The sequence below is a fragment of the Raphanus sativus genome, chromosome 4, assembly GCF_000801105.2.
Source record: "Raphanus sativus cultivar WK10039 chromosome 4, ASM80110v3, whole genome shotgun sequence".
Taxonomy (NCBI): domain Eukaryota; kingdom Viridiplantae; phylum Streptophyta; class Magnoliopsida; order Brassicales; family Brassicaceae; genus Raphanus; species Raphanus sativus.
Genome location: NC_079514.1, coordinates 32464393 through 32486987, shown reverse-complemented (window position 1 = coordinate 32486987; position 22595 = coordinate 32464393). Strand labels below are relative to the sequence as shown.

Sequence of the window (22595 nt, the reverse complement as noted above, 5' to 3'; positions counted from 1 at the left end):
TTGGTAAATAAATCAAAATGATCATTATTATTTATTTAATATGGTATACAATTAAATTTAAATAACATTTATATATAGTATATTTTTAATGTGAATATATATTATTTTTGAGTAATATTACAATATTTTAACAAAGACACGTGTTATCACTAAAATGTTTCTTAAAATTCCTACAGAAACATATTGATCAATCTAAACATATACTCTTTCTGTTTCATATTAAGTGTCACTTTAGCTCATTTTTCTTGTTTCATAAAAAATGTCATTCTACAATACCAATGCTATTAATATAATATTTCAGCTCAAAATTAATTACAAAATACATTTATTTTATGAATAAATCTATTTATCTAAAATACTATTGGTTAGATATGTGACATTAATGAAAATATAAATGCATTTTAATGAGTTTCTTAATATGTGTAAAAAGTGTATGAGTGACACTCTTTGTGAAACGAAGGGAGTATTACACTTGTCACTAAAATATTCATACAATTAATTAATAGTGTATAATTAATATTTTTCATCCTTTCCTTAGATAAAACTTACGAAATTACATAATATGATTAATATATAAATATGAAACTAATGATTTTCATAATAAAGATTTGATAATAATTTGTGTATCCTTCATCATTTCTTTTTTAAATTTTATATTATTAAATTAATTTAAATAATCACATTAATCATATGATAAAAATTAATTAATAGTGTATAATTAATATTTTTCATTTTTCCTTAAATAAAATTTACGAAATTAACTAATATGACTAACATATATATGAAAACTAATGATTTTCATAATAAATATTTGATAATAATTTGTGTATTTTTCATCATTTCTTTTTAAAGTTTATATTATTAAATTAATTTAAACAATCACATTAATCATATGATAAAAATTTATATATTTTATTTATGTTATATTTTGAATTTAAAAAAATTATAAATTACTAAAACTGTTAGAAATCCCACATTATTTTTTATGTTTAGTGGTTTAAAATGCTTATCATAAAAACAAGATACAAATGATCATAAAACAATATGAGTAAAAAGTCTCATTTAATAGATATTCAAAATAATATATATAAATATATACGTATATGTTAAATTATATGCCATAACAAAATACATAAATATTTGAATTTCAAAACTTGCATTGAACAAGAATTGAGAAATTAATATTTTAATTTCATAATTTGTAGTGAATTTTCAAGAACATTTATATAATTTAAAACTATTAAAAGTCACACAAATTTTTTTTTTATTATCAATGATTTAAAAATTTTATTATAAAAAGATACAAATGATCATAAAAATATATAGTTAGGTTGTTTCACTTAATAGATAGTCATATTAAAATATATTATATGTCTATATTAATATCATTTAAATTTAATTATATACTATACAAAATAGATAAAAGTGATTGTTTAGATTTAATTATCATAAAGTAATTGTAAATAAACAAGATTGATTACTTTAATTTATGTGTTTACGTCAATTTAATTGTATACATAATAATTAATGGTTTCTTATATTCAACATCTATTTATTATTTTGTTATTTTATATTATGTAAAATAATATTAAATAATTAATAAATACGTAAAAACAATTTGTATATATAATATTGATTTCGTGTAAGGCGCAAATCTTTTTTTTTTTTTTTTTTTTAAGGCGCAAATCTTAAACTAGTTATTATTATTATTATTCAAACTACAGAAATGTGGAATTCGTAAAGCTTTAACACACATGTTATTCAAGGACACATATAATATTAACTTCAACGACGTGGATTTTTTTCATACTCGCTCATATTCAAATACAGACATGTATGTAAGTTATTCAAAAGCTTTGAGCACACATATCCAAATCAAGGGCATTTGGCGTTCAGACCTGGACCACCATAGTAGAAATTAAGCCCCCAATTAGTTCCATTACGTCCTGCCTTAATGCTGTAACAGTTATCATTGGTAGTCATGGGAAACACTTCTTGTGGTTCTCTCAGAGTATTGGTTTTGTCAACTGTCATAAGATTCCTGAAATAGCTCGCTTTTCTATAACCTTCATTTGCAAAATGTCCACTTCCCATATACGTTCTCGTGTGTTTCCCACCGGTCTTCTCGTTAACTATTTCACCTCCCCATTCAACTTCTGTAGCTCCCTTTCCTAGAGAACTGAATAACTTAGCAGGCCAGTAGCCAACAAGCTCTTGGTTAATCTGTAGCCACCAGCAATCACCATCCTAGATATAATCGACAATCAATTTTGGGTTGAGATGCAGTATTAAATATAAGAACTCAAATAAATCCTATTGTCAATAAAATAAAAAAAAAGAAATTATATACTATGTTAGTACCTTCCATATTGTTACAAGGACCGAGATTTGAATACCTTCGTACTTTGAGACGCTTTTGAAGGCTCCACCTACAGTGATACGATTGCTCGTTTGAACGAAACCTGGGCAGTTGGTGTTGTAGCACCCTGTCTTTTGATAATTATCGGCCTATTTTCAAAATAAATAAATATGTTTTCCATTATGATCATCATCTTTCAACATATTCTTAAATCTGCACGCATGAAAATAAATATGTTTTCCATTATGATCATCATCTTTCAACATATTCTTAAATCTGCACGCATGAAAACTAATAACAGTGTTCTAAAATATGGTATAGACGTTCGTCTAAACAGCTTTTAAGTGCTATATGGTAAACGGCTGTACCGTTTTAATATTATAGTGTGTATTTATTTTATTCGAGCGTATAATAGCATTTAGGTGGACATTTAGACGATCTACACGGACACTTAAACGGATTTTAAACATTATTATTTAAAAAACTAAATTATTAATATTATTATATATTTTGTTAATGTTGTGATTTATATTACTCTTAATTATTTTATGTATTTATATGATTGTAGATGTTAGTTTAATTGTTTGCAAAATCATTCTAAATTTATCATATATATTTAAAATGCTTTTAATTTTTGTAATTTAAAACTATCTATACATGTTAAACTATATACCTATCATTAAAAATATCTAAAATAGAGCTTATGTTCAGTTTTCTAAAATTAATGTATGTATATTAATATTATATTTTATATTTTAGATAAAATTATATATCGTATATGTCCCATTTAATCAGAAGTACGCACTATACGCTATAAGTACATCTGTTGTGTGATATGAGCACTAAGAGCATGATTATTGCAATTTTGCAAAAGTCTTTAGCAAAAGTCCTTAATACACATATATGTTTGTATATGTATATGTATATACGCATATATAATATATACATATACATATATGTGTATTAAGGACTTTTGGTAAGAACCTTTGCAATAATCATGCTCTAAGGACACTATTAACGGGAAGTTTTTAGATCATGATTATCGCTATAACCGTAGTGCACGGTTTTAGGCTCAATATTTTTTATCTGATTAAAATAATGCACCAATCGTGGACCGTCACGTGTCAGTGGGGTCCGCGAACAGTGCAAAAAATAGACCAAGTCGATCCTTATTTCATGATTTCTGAAACCGATTTTAAATTTTTTTGTGGGATCCAGATCATAAAATTTGTTAAGAAACCCACTAATTTTCCGCGATAATCATGCTTTTAAGAGTTTCTTCAGACCAAACAAAAGCAAAAGTAAGAGACAGACCGATGAAAAGCGGAAAATGGTTTCTAACTAAGATACTCTAAAATAAAATTTAGCATACTCATCAAAACTATGGCACATGGCTATTGGATACACCTTCTAGTAACAATAATAATCTAATTAATATGTTTTAAAACCAATAATTTATTTTTAAGAAACTTAGATAATATCTACCATTGACCATGCTCTAAGTGCTTTTAGAACAATGACTAAGAAACACTTTTTATTATTTTTTTTTCCTTTTGACAAAATAGTCTATTTTAAATTTAATTTAATTCTAAATACCAGGTTATAACCCACAGGCTTATCCATAGGGTTTTTTACCCTGAACTTTTCGACGATAAATTTTTATTATTTTAGTATGGAATAAATAATTAATTAAATTTTGATTAAAAAAACCATCCATTAAATGACATGTAGTAATAAGGGTTCTTGGATTCTAATGGATACTTTTTTTTCTTCTTGAGAAATTTCATCTAACAGATCTTTTTTCCACTAAAAAAGAACTATCTAAATAAATAGTATCAAATCTTCAGATGTTCTATGCTCTATAAAATAACAGTCAAATTATATATTCTACTATTAGCCAGTAGCTAGTGAGCCGTTTAAAATTTTAAATGATTAGCTTTTTAACATATGTGTAGAAAATGGGAACTTACCGTCCAGTAAACAAATAATCTTAGATTATTATCACCATATAGTCCTGGAAAAACCTGTAAATTAAGGCAAACAAAGGTGGTGCTAATTTAAATGTTTTGCATATGAACAAAGATGTAGTTAATTAGGATGGAGGACAAGAGAAGTACAAGACCTGAAAACCAGCTTCAATTGTGTTAAGATGAGTGCCAACTCCAGAAGAAAGCCAAGTCTGAGCCAAGCTGAACTCGTCGCGAACTTGAACTTTTGGTTTCCATATATTCACTGCAAATTTTGTCCCGAAATACTTTCCTTCCTTGCAATTCATGACCGCGTACTAAACCAGCTCCAAAAAGAATGGGAAAATTTGTAAATTAAGCACAAGAGAAACTATAAAGCTAGTGTCTAATACAAGGACATATTATATAAATAAAAGGTGTACCTCGTGGCCTTTACTTGGATCATACGTAATATATTCATGAACACTACTTGAACCATATAAAAGGATGCCTGGAGTCGTCATCTTTTTCCCAAAATTCCCAATGGATTTTGATCGTAAGATATCTTCTTTCTTTATTCTTCTTATCGAAACCGCATTTTCTGGGCATATTCCATTCTTGTGCCACGCCTGAGTAACATTTGTATAATTCTTGGTGTACCAAGACGTACTTTCCGGAATAAAGCTCGGTCTCATCTACGTTTGAAAACTTGACGTTTCAACATCTATCATCATGCATATGTATATATATAAACAATAAGATAGATCGTTAATGGAGTCAAACCTTGATGTTGTGGTTTTTAAGCAGAGGATGATCAAAAGCTAGTTGACTATGTATTGGAATACAATCTATTATATCTCCATCTTCACTCTGTGACAAAGATTAATATGAAACATTCAAGCTCAGTAAAGTTTTTGCCCGAAAAGTAATTAAAGCATAGAGTTTACGAATATGGAATTTGTATAATACAACCTTAATGGATATAAGAGCATGCTTGTTGAGCCGCTTCAAAAGTCTTTCTACTTCGATTTCCTTGTGATCGGAGAAATCTTTTCCATGGACACAAGGAGAGATCATTATCAAACCTATCATCATCAGTGCTACCTTGAAACCGGCCATTACCATTATGGTTTATTGTAATCCTTAGAAACTACCCTTTAGTAATTTTAAATTTTTTATATCAACTACTAGTGGACTTTATAGGAGTAGATTTTCTATACTCTATAAATTAGGAAACTAGGAGAGAAAAATAAGTGGTTAAATTAACAGTAATGAAAGTTGACTTATGACTTCAATATCAATATCACAACCCCTAATGTACGTCATCAAAGCAGCACATTTATCTAGTTATACTGATACAAAAATCATTATTTGTACGTCCATGTGCATATTTGGTCATAGACTCATAATGCATCCACATATACATTTGTATGCATGTATTTTGATTTTTTAAAAATAATTTGATACTAATTGTTTTTTATGAGAAACAACTAGAAAATAAGCTAAAATGTTACTTGATTCAAAATTACATAAATGAAAATAATAATTTAAAGCTCATGCACATATATAAGTTTTACAAAAACTATATTATAAAATAAAATATTTTAAATTTATTTACATGATTTGAGTCATTTTATAATTTTATGTATAAAAATTGAATATTATTATAGACAACCTAAGATTAATCTGGTTGCGTTTAATACTGTTAACGAAGACTGACTCATGACTTTAACATCATCACAAACCCTCATGATCTAGACGTCGTCAAAGCAACCACGTTTCTCTGGTTATACAAAAGTTCTTAATTTTTTCTTCCATGTGCATAAATGGTTATAGACTCATAATCCATTTATATATATGCAAATTATAGACCTCTAAACTACCAAATAAAATCAATTGAATCATATACTTTGTGCAATTGTGCTGAACGCATAACTTGGCCAAGCAAATTGTTGTCAGACCTTTGCAAAAAAAAAAAAAAATGTTGTCAGAGGCGAACTTATAAATGATATCTGTTTTGTACGTTTTTGTGCTTCATAAGTATGCATTATAAAGTAAATAAATCAAACGATTGATATTTTCATTTTTTTAATCTTTTTTCTAATTTATATAAATGAAAAATAAACATACTTTAAATATTATGTTATTACTTCAATAATAATATCTGTGATTTTCAGTATAGAATATCTTGTCGGTTTGGATATGTTGGGTTATATTTAGATAAATTCTTGGGTGAACCCGTAAGTTCACTGACAAATAGGATTTCGTTGTTTCATATTCAATATTTTTTTTTAAAAAAAAAGTATTATCAAATTATATTATATTTTTAAAACTAAAAAATAAAAATAAATAAAAAGAATAGTAGTTGCAAACCAAAAATACTTAAAAAAAAATATTTTTAGTACCATCAGTAAAACACCAAATCCTAAATCTTAAATCCTAAACCCTAAACTCTTAGGTAAATTTAAACCTTTGGATAAATCTAAAAACCTGAATTTATGATTTATTCAATGTTTAGGGTTTAATATTTAGGGTTTAAGGTTTAGTGTTTTGCTGACCGTGTTAAAAATATTTTTTTTAAAACCCAAGAATTTATGATTTATCCAAAGGTTTAGAGTTCACCAAGGGTTAGGGTTTAATATCTAAAGTTTATGGTTTAATGTTTTGCTGATGGTATTTAAAAGATTTTTTTTTTTTGCGATTACTATTATTTTTTCTTTGTTTTTTATTTTAAAAACATAATAAAATTTGAGAATATTTTATTTGCGTTTTTAAAAGATAAAGAATATAAAAATAAATTCTTATTAGTTGGTGAACTTATATGTTCACCCTAGGGGTGAATCCAAGAATTACTCTTATATTTATGTTTGGTTTGTCGTCTTTCTGCTTCTAAGCCCGAAACTTTTGAGCCAATTATTCGAAAATATGAAAACTATAAAAATTTGTTTTGCCTAGAGAGCTTACTACGAGTGTTCAATCCAAATATCAGTTCGGTTTTGGTTCGGATTTTTTTGGGTTTTCGGTATTTCTGTTAGTAAAATATAACTACCATTCTAAATCTATATGTATTTCGGTTCAGTTTATATAGCGTCGTTTTTCGGTTTATTCGCTTTTATACAAAAAAACATAATTATTTAGTTTGAGATCATATAATTTTAGAGTCATGTTGCCAACGCTGTCATTTATTAAAAATATATTATATGTTCAAATAAATGAACAAAAAAGTAAAAGCGCTTCTACCATCAAATAAATAATCAAATCTAGAGTTAAAATTAAAGCTCAAATTTAGAAAATAGAAATAAGAAGCTTAAAACAGAATCATGAAAGAATTTTTTTTTCCATTCTTCCATATTTAGTGTTCATCAAAGTCATGTTTCTTCGATTGAACACAAAATTTTGTCTTTTATAGATAAGAAAAAAGTTGTGAAAATTTTCCACTAATTGTTGTCTATAAAATTTATAACTTTCATTTCCATTTAGTCAATGCTAAAATAAAAAAAAAGATTAAAAAGAGTATTAAGAAAATAAGAAGTCTCGGTTGATGTATTGTTATTTAATTATAGTTTAAGTGTTTTACAAATTAGAGATTTTTATTACTATAAAAATATGATAATAGTTATTAACAAAAAAATTAAATTATATAACAAATAGATTTTTCATGCTTCGTTATAACATATATACATATTTACATGTTTTTACTTTTGATCGGTTTTGTTCGGTTTATTTGGTTTAATCGGTTATAAACCAAACCATATTTAAATCCTACGATTTTTTATAAAACTATATCCATTTGGTTTATATAATATAACCAAAAGCAAACCATATTTTATATTTTGGTTCGGTTCGGTTCGGTACGATACGGTTTGGTTTTACCATATTGAACAACCATGAAGCTTACCTTCATAATGAAACCATGCCCATGTGAGAAGTTAGCTTCAGCCATTATATCTCTGTAAATTTGAGAAATTTATTGCCATCTAAATATAGACAATAATTGGGCGCCTAAATATGACTTTTACCAGTGAGAAGTTAATGTTAGCTTCAGCCATTATATCTCTGTAAATTTGAGAAATTTATTGCCATCTAAATAGACAATAATTGGGCGCCTAAATATGACTTTTACCAGCCTTATCTCAAAGTCGGCATTGCTTGTATCTACTCCACAAAGACAAAGAAGTTAATGTTAGCTTCAACCATTATATCTCTGTAAATTTGAGAAATTTATTGCCATCTAAATATAGACAATAATTGGGCGACTAAATATGACTTTTACCAGCCTTATGTCAAAGTCAGCATTGCTTGTATCTACTCCACAAAGACAAAGAGAGAGAGAGAGATAACAATAGTTTTTTGTGTAGATTCACCAATAAAAATTTTTTATTTCATATTCGATATCATTTAAAAAACAAAATATTTACCAATTTATATTATGTTTTTAAAATAAAAAATTAAAAATAAATAAAAATAGTAGTAGCTGCCAAAATTCTTTTAAAAAATATTTTTAACATCATCACCAAAACACTAAATCCAAAATACTAAACCTTAAATCTTAAACACTAAACCCTACAACCTTGGATAAACCTAGATCTTTGGATAAATTATGAACCCTAAATCATAATACTAAACACTAAATCGTAAAAATACTAAACTCTTAATCCTAAATCCTTTGATCAAAAAAAATCATAAACCTTTGGATAAACCCTAAAGCCTAAGGTTTATAGTTTACCCAAGGATTTAGAGTATAATGTCTAAGATTTAGTGTTTAAGATTTAGGGTTTAGTCTTTTGTTGACGGAAATAAAAATATTAAAAATTACAGGTTTAGGATAATGAGTTTATTGTTTTTAATATTTAGTGTTTAGTGTTTATGGTTTAGAGTTTAGGATTTATCCAAGAATTTAGGGTTTAGGATTTAAAGTTAATTAGGAGTTATCCAAAAGTTTAGGATTAATGGTTTAGTATTTTGAAGAATTAGTGTTTAGTGCTTACGATTTAGGGTTTATCCAAGGGTTTTGCGTTTAGGATTTAGTGTTTTGGTTGACGAAAAATTTGGCAACCACTATTATTTTTAAATTTTATTTATTTTTTATTTTAAAAACATAATATAACTTAGGAAATATTTTTTTTTTACTTTTTTAAAAAGATATTGAATATGAAATAACAAAACCAAAACTTCATAAGAAAAAAACAGACATTCTGGTGGTGCTTGACTGGTTGTTTGTAGAATTCAAAAACACTTTCTTAGTTGTTACAGATTTATATTTTTGTTTCTAATTTTCTATAATTTATTTGACTTATAAATCATAATTTTGTAAAATGTATTCCCTAAAATATAAGAAAATGTAGGTTTTTAAATATGGTGAATTAGTAATATATAGTGACGAATGGTCTTAATTGGTAATCTTGCGGATTGGTAAAATGATGTTTTAAATGTGATTCCACAAGTTCTTTTTCAATCAATAAAAGTTGAATGAAAAAAACGTGAGTTTGTATTTTTGCTGATAAAATACAATGAAAATTTTCATTAAGTGGAAAATGAGTTTTAATAGATTATTTACAAAATCAACACTTTCACATTATTAAATTATATGATAATATATTTTTAAATTTAAAATAAATTGCTGTAATTTTATAATGATAAATAGTTATGCTAAAAAATAAAATTATATTATAATTTGTTTTAAAATATTATAAGATGTCAATCTATTATTAATAATGTATTGAAAATAAGCTAAATATTTATAATAAGATGTAAAGTATTTTATTTTTTTAGTTTTTTCACATTTTGTAACAATTAGTTTAATTACTGGTGTTTGTTTCTTATAAGAAAGTAAATATCATAGAGAATATTTTAACTAATATAAAATGTATTCTGCCATTTCGCAATTTTATTTTTTCGCAGTTTATTTATGCGTTAATATAGTAAAATAAATAAAAATAAATCATTCTGATAAAAAATAACTACTACAACCCTATATTTTAAACAAATATTTATCCTCTACATTCTAAGATCTAATGAAACAATGAATATTAAGAAAATTTTATGATTATTTTTAAAACTGTATACATATTTTTATATTGTATAGTCTATAGATTTTTATAATTTAAAATTTAGTATACTATATGTTTTGTCAATATATAATCAACAAACAAGAGAAGTTTTTTATTTTAAATAACAATCACAATATTTTAATAAATTTTAATGATAATTTTATAATATTTTATATTTGTTTAAAATAAATTATTATTAATTTATGGAAAACTAAAAAAGATACAGAAAATAAAAAAATTGTAAACCAAAAATTATAATCCAAAAACTAAAAACCAGAACCAAAATCTATATAGTTGGGTGCTTGATGGAAGCAGAAACAATTGTGATGTGTTTAATGATAAATGAGTTTGGTATGAATTTTGTATTTGTTGTATCGGTCTAAAGACTATACGCTCTCTAATTATATCGGTTAATTCGAATAAATCATAACCTAAAGTCTAAATATCTAAATTTAACCCCATTTGTAAAATTATTAAGGGGTAGTAATCCCTAAACCAAAATACAGAAAATCCAAGCCACATGATGCCCGCCCAGGCTTGGTGCACAACCATCCTCATCTTTTCTCTGGGGCTTTCATCAACACTAATCTTGATTTTCATCTGTAATTGTTGGCTCATTAGTAACTTTTAATATCAAGGCCGACAAAAAAGGAAGTTATGATGGGCTTATTGAGTTATTGGTTCCATACTTCCGTTTGTAATTTGGTACGCTGCCTAAGTTCAACAAATTTTTTTTTTTTTTGGAAATAGGTGGTGAAAGAGTAACAAATGTTGTATAGTCGGCTCTGTAATATTTATAAAGTCTTATTTTGGTATTTTAATACTCTCAGTAGTCCACTAGGAACAACAGAGTCATCATATTAGCTGGCTAATTAGAAATTAGTAAAACTAATAAATCAATTCACGAAGTTCCGGCGGCTAATGCTGCAGCCTTCATGATACGCATGTGCTTATTTATAACAAAAATAAAGGCAGACAAATCATGGGTACAAAACCAAAACGATTCGGCCAATGGAACCGATGTTTAGCCAAATCAGTTCATAGCACAAATCCGATCAGTGACATATTGTTTTCAATCGACACTCGGTTTGGTTTGGTATTTATAGACCAATTGGTTTTAAAACTTCAATATATAAACTGAAATAACTAAAACTCATCAAATCGATCGATCTATTTAAAATAAATCGAAATTAAACAAAAAAAAGAATTACCACAAATAATAAATCAAACCGAATTTGTTGACTATCAGACCAAACCGCACAAATCAATATATTTGGTTTAAATTGGTAAAACTATCCTAAACCCAAATAAACCGAAGTTGGCGAGATGTAGACAAATCAAAGAGTAAAACGTGTGACCCGACCCAAGCAAGCAAAGCAAGCGACTCTTCTCTCTCATTTTGAAATTCACCTGCAAATCGCACAAGTCGTGTGAGACGGCCGCGTAGCATCTTTCGTCATCCATTACCTCTCTCTCTTTATTACCAATAACCAATCCGCGATTGATTCTGAACGGAACTAGAATTCTCTTCCGATTTGGCGGAGAAAAAAATAATATATGGAGTCGGACAATGGCAAGGGGTTGATACTAGCAGTTGCGTCAAGTGCCTTCATTGGCTCCAGCTTCATCTTGAAGAAGAAAGGTCTCAAGCGTGCTGCTTCCAATGGCACCCGTGCAGGTCTTCTAAATTTCTTTTTTTTTCTTTCTCAATTCCGACTTCTATCTCTCATCATATGTTATTAAGTAATTAGGATTCACTTTTGATGCTGCAGGGTATGGAGGTTATACATACTTACTCGAGCCTCTTTGGTGGGCCGGCATGATCACTAGTGAGTGTGTTTCTCTTCTCATTTGATTTTTCTATATGTCACAACATAGTCCTAACACACAGATTCTCTCAATAAATTGTTTTAGTGATTGTTGGAGAAGCTGCGAACTTTGTTGCCTACATTTATGCACCAGCCGTACTTGTCACTCCTCTCGGTGCTTTGAGTATAATCATCAGTGCTGTTTTGGCGCATTTCCTGTTGAAAGAGAAACTAAAGAAAATGGGGGTTCTTGGATGTGTTTCTTGCATCGTCGGCTCCGTTGTCATTGTCATCCACGCTCCTAAAGAGCAGACTCCTGACTCCGTCCAAGAGATTTGGAATCTGGCTACTCAGCCAGGTAGGTTGCCTTGCATAACATGATGATGGATTGATGATGATGCCTTTGTGTGTGATTGTTTTCTTTTTTTTGTTTGTTTGTTTATGAAACAGCTTTTCTAGTTTACGTAGCCATAACAATGTCGATTGTCCTTGCTTTGATTCTGCACTTTGAACCTCTCTGCGGCCAAACAAACATTCTGGTTTATATTGGTATCTGTTCATTAATGGGTGCTCTCACTGTAAGTTTGCTTTATCTGAATATCTTCATGTCTTTTTTTTTCTTCTTGCTGTTGGTGTCTTTAATGTGCTTTTTGAAACAGGTTATGAGCATAAAGGCCATTGGGATTGCGATAAAGTTAACAATGGAAGGAGTAAACCAGATTTGGTATCCGCAGACATGGGTTTTTTTCATGGTTGCAGCAACATGTGTCGTTACACAATTAATTTATCTCAACAAGGTAGGCTCCCCCGTCTTTCGATGACTTGTTGAAACTCTTTGGCCTATGATTCGTTCTAATATGTATTTCTTGTGGCAGGCGTTGGATACATTCAATGCAGCAATTGTCTCTCCCGTTTACTATGTAATGTTCACAACCCTCACAATCGTTGCTAGTGCTATTATGTTCAAGGTACGTTTTAAGTTTAACTATGCAGGGTTTCAATCAGCAATTGTGTGTCAAATTTTGTGTTTTGTAAACGTGGCCTTTTTTACAGGACTGGTCTGGGCAAGATGCAGCCAGCATAGCCTCTGAGATATGTGGATTCATCACTGTGCTCACAGGCACAATGATACTTCATGGGACCAAGGAAGAGGAACAGCAAGCTTCTTCAGGTAAAACCAAAAAAAATAAAGTCTTGATTTTATTTTTGGATATCATCCATTATATCTGATTCTTGTGGTGGGCAATGCAGATTTGATATTTGGGTCTTCAGAAACAGTAAGATGGTACGAGTCAAGAAAGGGTAGGAATGAAGAACACCTGATAACCCTGTACAGCCCTGAATACTAGAAAGAAGGTGCCTCCTGGAATGACATGATGATATGTTAGTTTTGTATTGTTTTTGTGAGTATTCTTCTTTGTACAGACAAAATTTGGTCTAATTGAAATTCCGCACATTCTTTATCTCATATGGACTTTTGTCCCAATATATATCTTCATTTTTCTAGTTCAACAAAATGACAATCGTCTGTGGTGTATACGATTACTTAGACCAATTTGTTCGATCCCAAGACCGATGATGTCATCACTGGCTATGGCTACAAGCCTACAACGTTACTGTTGTTCACTAGAAAGGCTTTATTTCATTAGACCCGGAAGCAATCACTAACAGGCAACATTTTCAGTATTTACACTTCTCAACCTGATTTTATTTTGACTAAATAAGATACCTTAAAAGCAGAGGCCCGTGGGCTAAAAAGAAGCCCAAAGTGAAAAAAAAAGGATAGTGTTTGTTTGTTTGTAAGGGTCCAATACCGAAAACCGACCAGATCCGGTTTTCTAATCCACATTTTGTCATATGATTTCGTACCGGCGAATCTCGCCGCCGTTAAACCCTTCTTCACACCTGTATTCGCCGGTGGAGATTTCAAGGACTCAAATCTCCTCCTCCCATGGTGGTTTCTCCCTCCAATGCCCATCAGTAACCCTACGAAACGTCCCCCGACCTTTATCGCTCAATCGTTTCTCAAAGAAGAGCTCTCCCAAGCGGTCTCCCGTCTCGAGTCCCTGACCAAACAAGGGATTCGCTTACCCTTCCAAGTCCTCGCGTCCCTCCTCCAGCGCTGCGGAGACACCGGCTCCTTAAAACAAGGCAGATGGATCCATCGCCACTTGAAAATCACCGGATTCAAAACCCCCAACACGCTTCTCTCCAATCATCTGATCGGAATGTACATGAAATGCGGTAAACACGTCGACGCCTGCAAAGTGTTCGACAAAATGCGTTTCAAGAACTTGTACTCTTGGAACAATATGATCTCCGGGTACGTCAAATCCGGGATGCTGGCTCGTGCGCGTCACGTGTTCGACGGTATGCCTGAGAGGGATGTCGTCTCGTGGAACACGATGGTCATCGGCTACGCTAAGAGCGGGGATGTGAACGAGGCTCTGTGGTTTTATAGAGAGCTGAGGAGATCTGGGATTAACTGCAACGAGTTCAGCTTCGCGGGGGTTTTGACCGCTTGTGTGAAGTTCAGAGAGATCCAGCTCAGCAGACAAGCTCACGGGCAGGTTCTTGTTGCTGGGTTTCTCTCGAATGTGGTGCTTTCTTGCTCTATCATCGACGCTTATGCTAAATGTGGTCAGATGGAGAGTGCTAAAAGATGTTTCGATGAGATGGTGGTGAAGGATGATTATATCTGGACTACTCTCATCTCTGGATATGCTAAAGTAGGTGATATGGAATCGGCTAACGAGTTATTCACTAAATTGCCAGAGAAAAATGCGGTCTCTTGGACCGCATTAATTGCTGGATATGTTAGACAAGGCTCAGGGGACCACGCGCTTGACTTGTTTAGAAAAATGATTGCTTTGAGGGTTAAACCTGAGCAGTTTACTTTCAGCAGCTGTCTCTGCGCCTCTGCTTCTCTTCGACACGGGAAGCAGATTCACGGATACATGATCCGTACGAACGTTGTACCCAATGTGATTGTTGTGAGCTCTTTGATCGATATGTACTCCCGATCAGGGAGTTTAGAAGCCAGCGAGATGGTTTTCAATCGTTACGGTGACAAGCAAGACTGTGTTCTGTGGAACACGATGATATCTGCGTTAGCGCATCACGGGCTTGGCCACAAGGCCTTGCGCGTGCTTGATGACATGATCAAAATCAGAGTTTATCCAAACCGGACCACTCTGGTTGTGATTCTCAGTGCCTGCAGTCATTCGGGTCTGGTGGAGGAAGGAGTCAGGTGGTTTGATTCAATGACTGTTGGTTATGGGATCGTTCCCGACCAAGAACATTACGCATGTCTGATAGACCTCCTAGGTCGTGCCGGTTGTTTTAAAGAGTTGATGAGTAGGATGGAGAAAATGCCTTTTAAACCGGACGAGCATATCTGGAATGCAGTCCTAGGGGTATCCCGGATCCATGGAAATGTGGAATTGGGAAAGAAAGCAGCGGAAGAGCTGATCAGACTGGACCCTGAGTCGTCTGCGCCATACATATTACTGTCGAGCATTCACGCAGATCGTGGAAACTGGGATTCAGTAGAGGAGCTGAGAGGGATTATGAAGAAGAGAAATGTGAACAAAGAAAAGGCTCGTAGTTGGATTGGAATCGGGGAGAAATTTGAAACGTTCACAGTCTCAGACGGGTGGCATCATCCTCGTAAAGAAGAGATCTACTCCGTTCTGCAGAATTTGGCTGCACTAATGGAAGAAGAAGGAGAAGCTTCAAGAACATGATCCTCTCTAACAAGAAGGGAGAATTGTACACTGTCAAAGCCTGCAAAAGCAGGGGAGTTATACATGTTGTGATGATTTGATTTTTTTAGCTTCGAAAGTTTTGTAAGTCTAGCAGAGCTAACAACTACAGTGTTCTTTTTTTTTCTGTATTCCTCCAGATTTATTGTTTAATAAAGAAGCAAATGGAATAGATTTTCGTTTCTGCAGGCAGTTTGATATTGTTATAATATAAGGCCAAACCACCACTTGTTCCATTGTTATCAATCTAGCTTGTTAAATCCCATATGTAATTGACAACTTTAAGAAGAAAATTGAAAATTTACTTTGTCTCTGGTAACAATAAGAATTTCGGTTCATCTTTGTGTCAAATTTCCCAGAAATAAATAGTGTCCCTCAGCTATCTATATTATTAGAAGAAAAATACAAAAATAAAATAATTTGTTTTTATTTATTTACAAAATTACGCCACTAAAGTTATCAATTAACCTATTTTTTTAGAATTTTTGTATTTTTATGTTTAACTAATGCATTTCCAGAATCAAATTCTAACTAAAAATCACGACAACAATAATTAATAAATTTAGATTTTAGTATTCTTTGTCTTTTTTTTTTATTATATGTATGTTTGGAAATTATTAATAAACTTAGCTTTAAATAGTTAATGAACAATATTGTTTTGAATTCTATATAATTATATTTTTATTATTTATTATTAATAACTAAAATAAAAGTGATATAAAATGAATCATTTATATAATAGATAGATTAATATATAAATATATTTTCAAATGTTGAAAATTATAAAATATATAGTATATACAATAGTTTTATCATACATTATCATAATATTTTAATCCATAAAAAATATAAAATTCATTTGTGCAAATATATATGTCATATTTTAAAAATATGAATGTTACGGTTCATGATTTATAAGATAAAATAAGATTATTCAATATAAACTATATAATTATTATATTTAGAAATGTCATATTAACCAATTATTTAAAGGGTAAATTATAAAATATATATTATCACTTATACAAATAAATATTATTTATAAAAGTAAAAAAAATACACACGCGGATGCACTTTTCCGAAGTTTGATTTGTTTATATAATATCGATAAACTGTTAACTACCGTAAAAAGTAATAATTTAATGTAATACAACTAACTATGACAAAAAAACATCATTCAATACAAACAAAAAAATTAAGAAAAAAAACAAATACCCGTCCAACCGTTTTCAACTTAATACCCGCATATACAAACGAAAAATCTTGGAGTATGTTGCTCCGGTGAGCTGTATAGATTGGTCTGCTGCGACCCAGTTGAAAAAAAATCCTTACCTTGTCACTGAATGTAAATTGTTATGAGCCTGAATATTTTTAGTTTTTCGGACTACTTGTGTCTCATCTCTGCTTTTGTTAGAATCCATATTGGATCACTCCAGACCATCAAACTGTTTATTAATCTGTTTAATGTAATGTAGCATATAGCTCCTTGAAAGATATGTACTGAAGAATTATATATAACTACGAGTGTTATACAAACTTCGATCTCTTGATAATTTTATGCTTATTCCTCAACAAACACATTTTATATAAATGGTCTTTGATATAGTCAAATTATCCTTAGTGAACTACTTTGCAATTTCAGAGATGCAGTTGTAGCATATTGAAATCGAATTCATAGAGACTCTAGATCACTCAATAGATTTTAGCTTTGAATTAAGCTTAACAAAGTAAAATATACTTCAAGTAAAATACAGAAAATAAAACGATTGTAAGTTCAGATAGGAAAAGCGTTAGATGCAAGGCGTTTGTAGGTAAATCATTATGAAGGAATAAAAATCGCAATCTTATATGACCACACATCCAATATAAACAAAAACCTATATTTCCTACTTATGTTTTGTGTCTAAGAGTGTAACATAATTCTAGATTCGACAGATTTAGGTTTCCAGGTGCCGTAAAATGAAGATATAAGCAATTGAAGCGTATAGTCCATTTGTCGAACCAAAATATATCTTCAGTTTCACAGGACTGGAGAACCAAAATATGTAGAACCTAGGATATGTTAAATACTTTCAAACACAAAAAAAAAAAAGTAAGAGATGTTGTCTTTTGTTTGTATTGGATGTGTGTTCATATAATGAGAGAGGCATGTCTTTTTATAGCACAAAAAGTTTAACGTGTTTTTTGTACAAGTAGATTTTGAATTTTTTTGTAGTTTTTAAAATTGATATTGAAATAGTTTTTTTTGGCATCTTCTCTGCAACACCATTAATCCACAACTAGATTCGCTGAAAAAAATCTGCTTGTCTCCGTTTGGAGGAAATGTAACGTTTTACAAAGGAATCAAAACACCGCTTGTGTTGTAAGTAAGAACATGTTACTTGTGTCTGAGATGGAAGCGTTATAATTCAATTTTATATAGTTTATACCAGATGCCATTCTTCAAGTGAGTACAGTACTCTGTAACCGGTCACCGACAAAATTTGGACTTCAAACTTTCCTCCAACGAACCAAAAACAACAGAGAACAACCCTGCAAATGCGAAATTACATGACCTATTAAGTTGACTTCACAATAGTAGCTTTGCAACAAAAGTTTTGGTATTTGATAATTTTGGTGAGAGGTTCATGAACCAAAGTGAATCGGCTAACCTGAGAGAGGACTATCTTTATGCTGCAATGATCCTTTTATAAGCAACGTTCCTGGCATCTGCTGGAACACCTGCACCAGACATTTCTCCATCAAACACCAATATAAAAAAATGCAAAGGCAGTCCTTAATTAATGTAAAATACTAAATCAAATCCAAAACAAACCAAGATGCGGAAAGATAGGTCATCTTGAGGAGGGAGTTGCAAACTGGAGCCATCATCCAGTGTCTGGCTTCTCACACTACTATCCCTATTGGTTATTGTGTTGCACTGGTCACTGGACGCAACAATCTGCATAAACAACACAAAACGAAAGCTCCGTTAAGAGTTTGAGATACTGCAGAAACAAATATCAGATTCCAAAAGACAAAAACGTACGTCAACAGAAAAGGTAGAAGAGTTTAATTTGGACGACGCGCCACAGCTCTTGAAGAATCCTTCAACTGATTGCAGCACATCCGCAGCACTGTACTCCCGTTTAATGCCCTCAAGCATAAAAGAAAGAAGACTGTTCTTGGAGGATACATGAGGAGTTCGTACTGCTACAATCTTCCTATCCGGGGGAATGAAAGACCAAGCGAGGCCCCAACGGGATGTTTGTCCTTGAACAAACTCAGTGGTCTTAACAACAGTAACGCCAACTCCCCAAAGCTTTGATATCAAGAGCTTCAGGTTAGCCTTCTTTCCAAGCATTGAAGTGTACCACCTAATAATCAATCACACATTGAGAGTAAGTAAAGTACCTAGTGGATGATAAAAGCAAAACAAAAGAATCTAAGAGCTTGCTTGAATCTTTGCTTGAGGACAGCACTATCTTGTATAATGCGCGTGACGAAAGCTTGCTCCCCACCGTCGCAAACCATCTCCTCACGAGTTCCACCGCACGAGGTTTTAGGGTTAAGTCCAGCTTCCTCGAATGTTTCGAAAAAGGGAGGATTGCACATACAGAAGTCGAACGTTTCCGATTCCTTTACAACGCCTACGAGTATTTCTTCACGAGAGTCTCTGATCTCGATGAGGTCCGAAACGTGGGGATTGCTACGAACATTCTTCTCAGCCCACTCTAGTGCCACGTCAGTAACATCCGATCCGACAAAACTCCAACCGAAAAGGGAAGCGCCGAGGAGAGGGTAAATGCAGTTGGCGCCAGTACCAATGTCAAAGCCCTTTACTATGGAGGAGGAGGAGGAAGTTGGGAGGATGTGAGGGGAGGAGAGGAGGTCGTTGATCCAGTGGATGTAGTTGGATCTGTTGGGGACGGTCGGGCAGAGCTGTCCGTCGGGGATCCACCAGGTGAGGGAGTGGTCGTGGAGGAGGAGGACGCGTGTGAGCTCTCGTGTGGCGTTGTAGTCGGTCCAGTCGATGCGGGGGCGAGAGGAGGAGGCGGAGGAGAAGGAGACGAAGGGTTTGAAGGAAGGGTAGAGGGAGGCGAGGGAGGCGAAATCGGGTGGGTTGTCTGAGTATTTGTTCCTGGGGTTGGTGGTGGAGCCGGGTGTCTCGGACCTTGCTCTCTTCTTCCGTTCCGCCTCATCGACAAAGGGAATTGGAAAGCTTTTTTTTTTTTTTTTTTAGTACGAATCAGATTTGATGACGAGAAGAATCGAGTCCAGAGGCGGCAAGCTACGAAAATCAAGCAGGTGTGTGTGGAACTGCAGAGAAGAACCAACACCCCTCGTCTTCAAATGGGCTTTTTATTCTTCTATTGGGTTTGACTAGAGTGGGTCTTTGTATAACAACTGTGGGCTCTTTTCCTTTCTTAACCAATATTTTGTTTCGCCTAGTCTAAGTTAAATATCACTAAATTTATATTCGATTACTGCTGATCCGCGTGCGCGGAATTATTTATATTTATATTTATAATAAGTTATGTTTTAAACTAAAACTAGGTGACCGATCCGCATCCTGTGCGGGTATAAAAATATTGTATAATATCGATTGAGTTCAAATGTAAGAGAATGTGGAACAAGTGAGAGTTTCAATGCTGAGACATGATTTGCGCAAATCTCCAAGATGCAGTAGGGGTGAAATTCGTTACTTTTTCGGTTCGGTTGGTTTGTTTAGTTCGATTTAATATTTTTTTCAACTGAAGTAAACCATATTTAGTCTAGTTCGGTGTGCTTTATGTCCAGTTTAGTTTATATTCGGTTCGGTTTGTTTTTTTTGGATCGGTTTAATTAGGCTCTTTGTCGCTTAATTTTTTAAAAGAAAAATTATGTTTTAAAACATAAATTATGTACACATAAACTATGTGAACTAAATTCAATATAAAACTGAAAAAAACTTAAAAAGTCACAAAAAGTATATAAGAATAAAACAAATGAATGTTAACTAAAGTAAAAAAGATATCAACATCATTAGTATGTTTTTAATAAAAGTTAACTAATAAAAAAAACAAATGTAAGAAAAATATACAGGAAATAGTGATATATTAAAAAAATGTGATAAAAATCTCATAGGTATCACAATCCCATAGAAACCTGAAAAGAAAATGTGATAAAATTTTAAATATAATCCATAAGTAATATAAAATAAGAAGAACAATTATAAATTAAAAAAATCCCATAGAAACCTGCAAAAAATTGTCAAATTTTGTTAGCAATTGTACAATATAAAATAATTCGATATTATACAATATTTTTATACAATATTTTTTTGGATATACCGTAAACACTAATCTCTCTCTCTCTCTCTCTCTCTCTCTCTCTCTCTCTCTCTCTCTCTCTCTCTCTCTCTCTCTCTCTCTCTCTCTCTCTCTCTCTCTCCCTCTCCTCTCTCTCCCCCCTCTCTCTCCCCCTCTCTCCCCCTCTCTCCCCCTCTCTCCCCCTTTCTCTCCCTCTCTCCCTCTCTCTCTCCCCTCTCATCCTCCCTCCTCCCTCCTCCCTCCGCCATCCCTCTCTCTCTCCCTCCCTCCCTCCTCTCCCTCTCTCTGCCTCTCTCTCTCTCTCTCTCTCTCACCTATTAATAGTGAGAAAAATATCTTTATTATTGATTTATATCATTACAATATCGCGAATTCCACAAAAGTAAAACAAAAAATTTAATTAATAGAAAATCTAACAAAAGCCACAGCTTAACCAATAGAAGAGTATACTATTGATAACACGTTTCAAAACTTAAACAACGTCAATGAGCTTTCGTTCAAACGCATGATTGATTCAATCTCCTCCAAAGATAAACTCTTAATTTGATCTTCTGATAAACGCAAGCCTGAAAGAACATGTAAAAATTAATTTGATCTACTAACATTTTATTTTGATAAAAACATGAGCTAACTTGGTTTATCCGTACCTTTTCTTTGGTTGCATAATATATCTTGTGATAGTTTTTCCCAAGTAGCAATTGCAAACGTTTTCTGGATTTGTGATACTATGTGTTAGCAATAGGACACAAAACAACTTGCGTAGATCTTTTTTGCTGATGCCCAATAACATGCTTCTTTAATAGTTTCAATATTTTCTTCATCATCGTCCTTCCGGATAACAGAAGAAGTTATATTTTTTCCTAAAAAACGTCATTAGATTAAGTTTTGAAAATAATAACAACTTAAAATGTAGACCATAAGAAAATGTAAGATATATATATATATATATGTATATACAACAGTGTAGATATGGTTGCACGATAAGTTAGTATCAAATATTATATTCGTACAATTTATTACATTTTTTATTGCTATATAGATTTTTTGAATTTAATGTGTTAACATAAATCATTTTTAATTATTATCAATCAATCTTTTGAATTAAATATGATGAATATATGTTACGTGATGTTGCAATCATCATTAATGTGATAAATATGGACATATTTTTCATTCAAGGCAAATTGTGAGAACTAAATAATAAATAAGTAATAATATAATTGTTAAATGACATAGTGTTGATCTTCAAGACTATTGTCATGATATTCTTGACTTTTTCTTTTAGACAAAGGAGTTCCTCAAAAATCAAAGAACCAGAGGAAATATCACCTAATGACTGCAACATCAGGACCTGCAAAAGAAAATGTTCATCTCATT

At 31.8% G+C, this 22595-nt stretch overlaps 4 protein-coding genes across 4 annotated transcripts; 2 read left to right on the top strand and 2 right to left on the bottom strand.

The window, feature by feature from the left end:
- Positions 1 to 1704: 1704 nt before the first annotated feature.
- LOC108853180 (uncharacterized) lies at positions 1705 to 5453 on the bottom strand. The gene is made up of 7 exons (XM_018626630.2): positions 5278 to 5453; positions 5089 to 5175; positions 4749 to 5000; positions 4482 to 4643; positions 4330 to 4383; positions 2362 to 2508; positions 1705 to 2247 (listed from the first exon to the last, which is right to left on the bottom strand). The coding sequence occupies exons 1-7, from the start codon at positions 5428 to 5430 to the stop codon at positions 1876 to 1878; spliced, it is 1227 nt and encodes a 408-aa protein (XP_018482132.2). The 5' UTR covers positions 5431 to 5453; the 3' UTR covers positions 1705 to 1875.
- Positions 5454 to 11674: 6221 nt separating this feature from the next.
- LOC108849399 (probable magnesium transporter NIPA6) lies at positions 11675 to 13626 on the top strand. The gene is made up of 8 exons (XM_018622950.2): positions 11675 to 12033; positions 12128 to 12184; positions 12270 to 12521; positions 12614 to 12741; positions 12823 to 12960; positions 13039 to 13131; positions 13217 to 13334; positions 13415 to 13626. The coding sequence occupies exons 1-8, from the start codon at positions 11913 to 11915 to the stop codon at positions 13510 to 13512; spliced, it is 1005 nt and encodes a 334-aa protein (XP_018478452.2). The 5' UTR covers positions 11675 to 11912; the 3' UTR covers positions 13513 to 13626.
- A 163-nt stretch (positions 13627 to 13789) lies between these two features.
- LOC108855621 (pentatricopeptide repeat-containing protein At2g21090-like) lies at positions 13790 to 16099 on the top strand. Its single transcript, XM_018629484.2, has one exon. The coding sequence runs from the start codon at positions 14134 to 14136 to the stop codon at positions 15907 to 15909; it is 1776 nt and encodes a 591-aa protein (XP_018484986.2). The 5' UTR covers positions 13790 to 14133; the 3' UTR covers positions 15910 to 16099.
- A 2112-nt stretch (positions 16100 to 18211) lies between these two features.
- On the bottom strand, positions 18212 to 20142 carry LOC108849697 (uncharacterized; the record flags this gene model as incomplete). The annotated part of the gene is made up of 5 exons (XM_018623287.2): positions 18212 to 18459; positions 18579 to 18648; positions 18743 to 18868; positions 18956 to 19283; positions 19364 to 20142. Coding segments are annotated over 5 exons (1365 nt in total), but the record flags the coding sequence as incomplete, so codon positions are not given.
- Positions 20143 to 22595: the final 2453 nt, after the last annotated feature.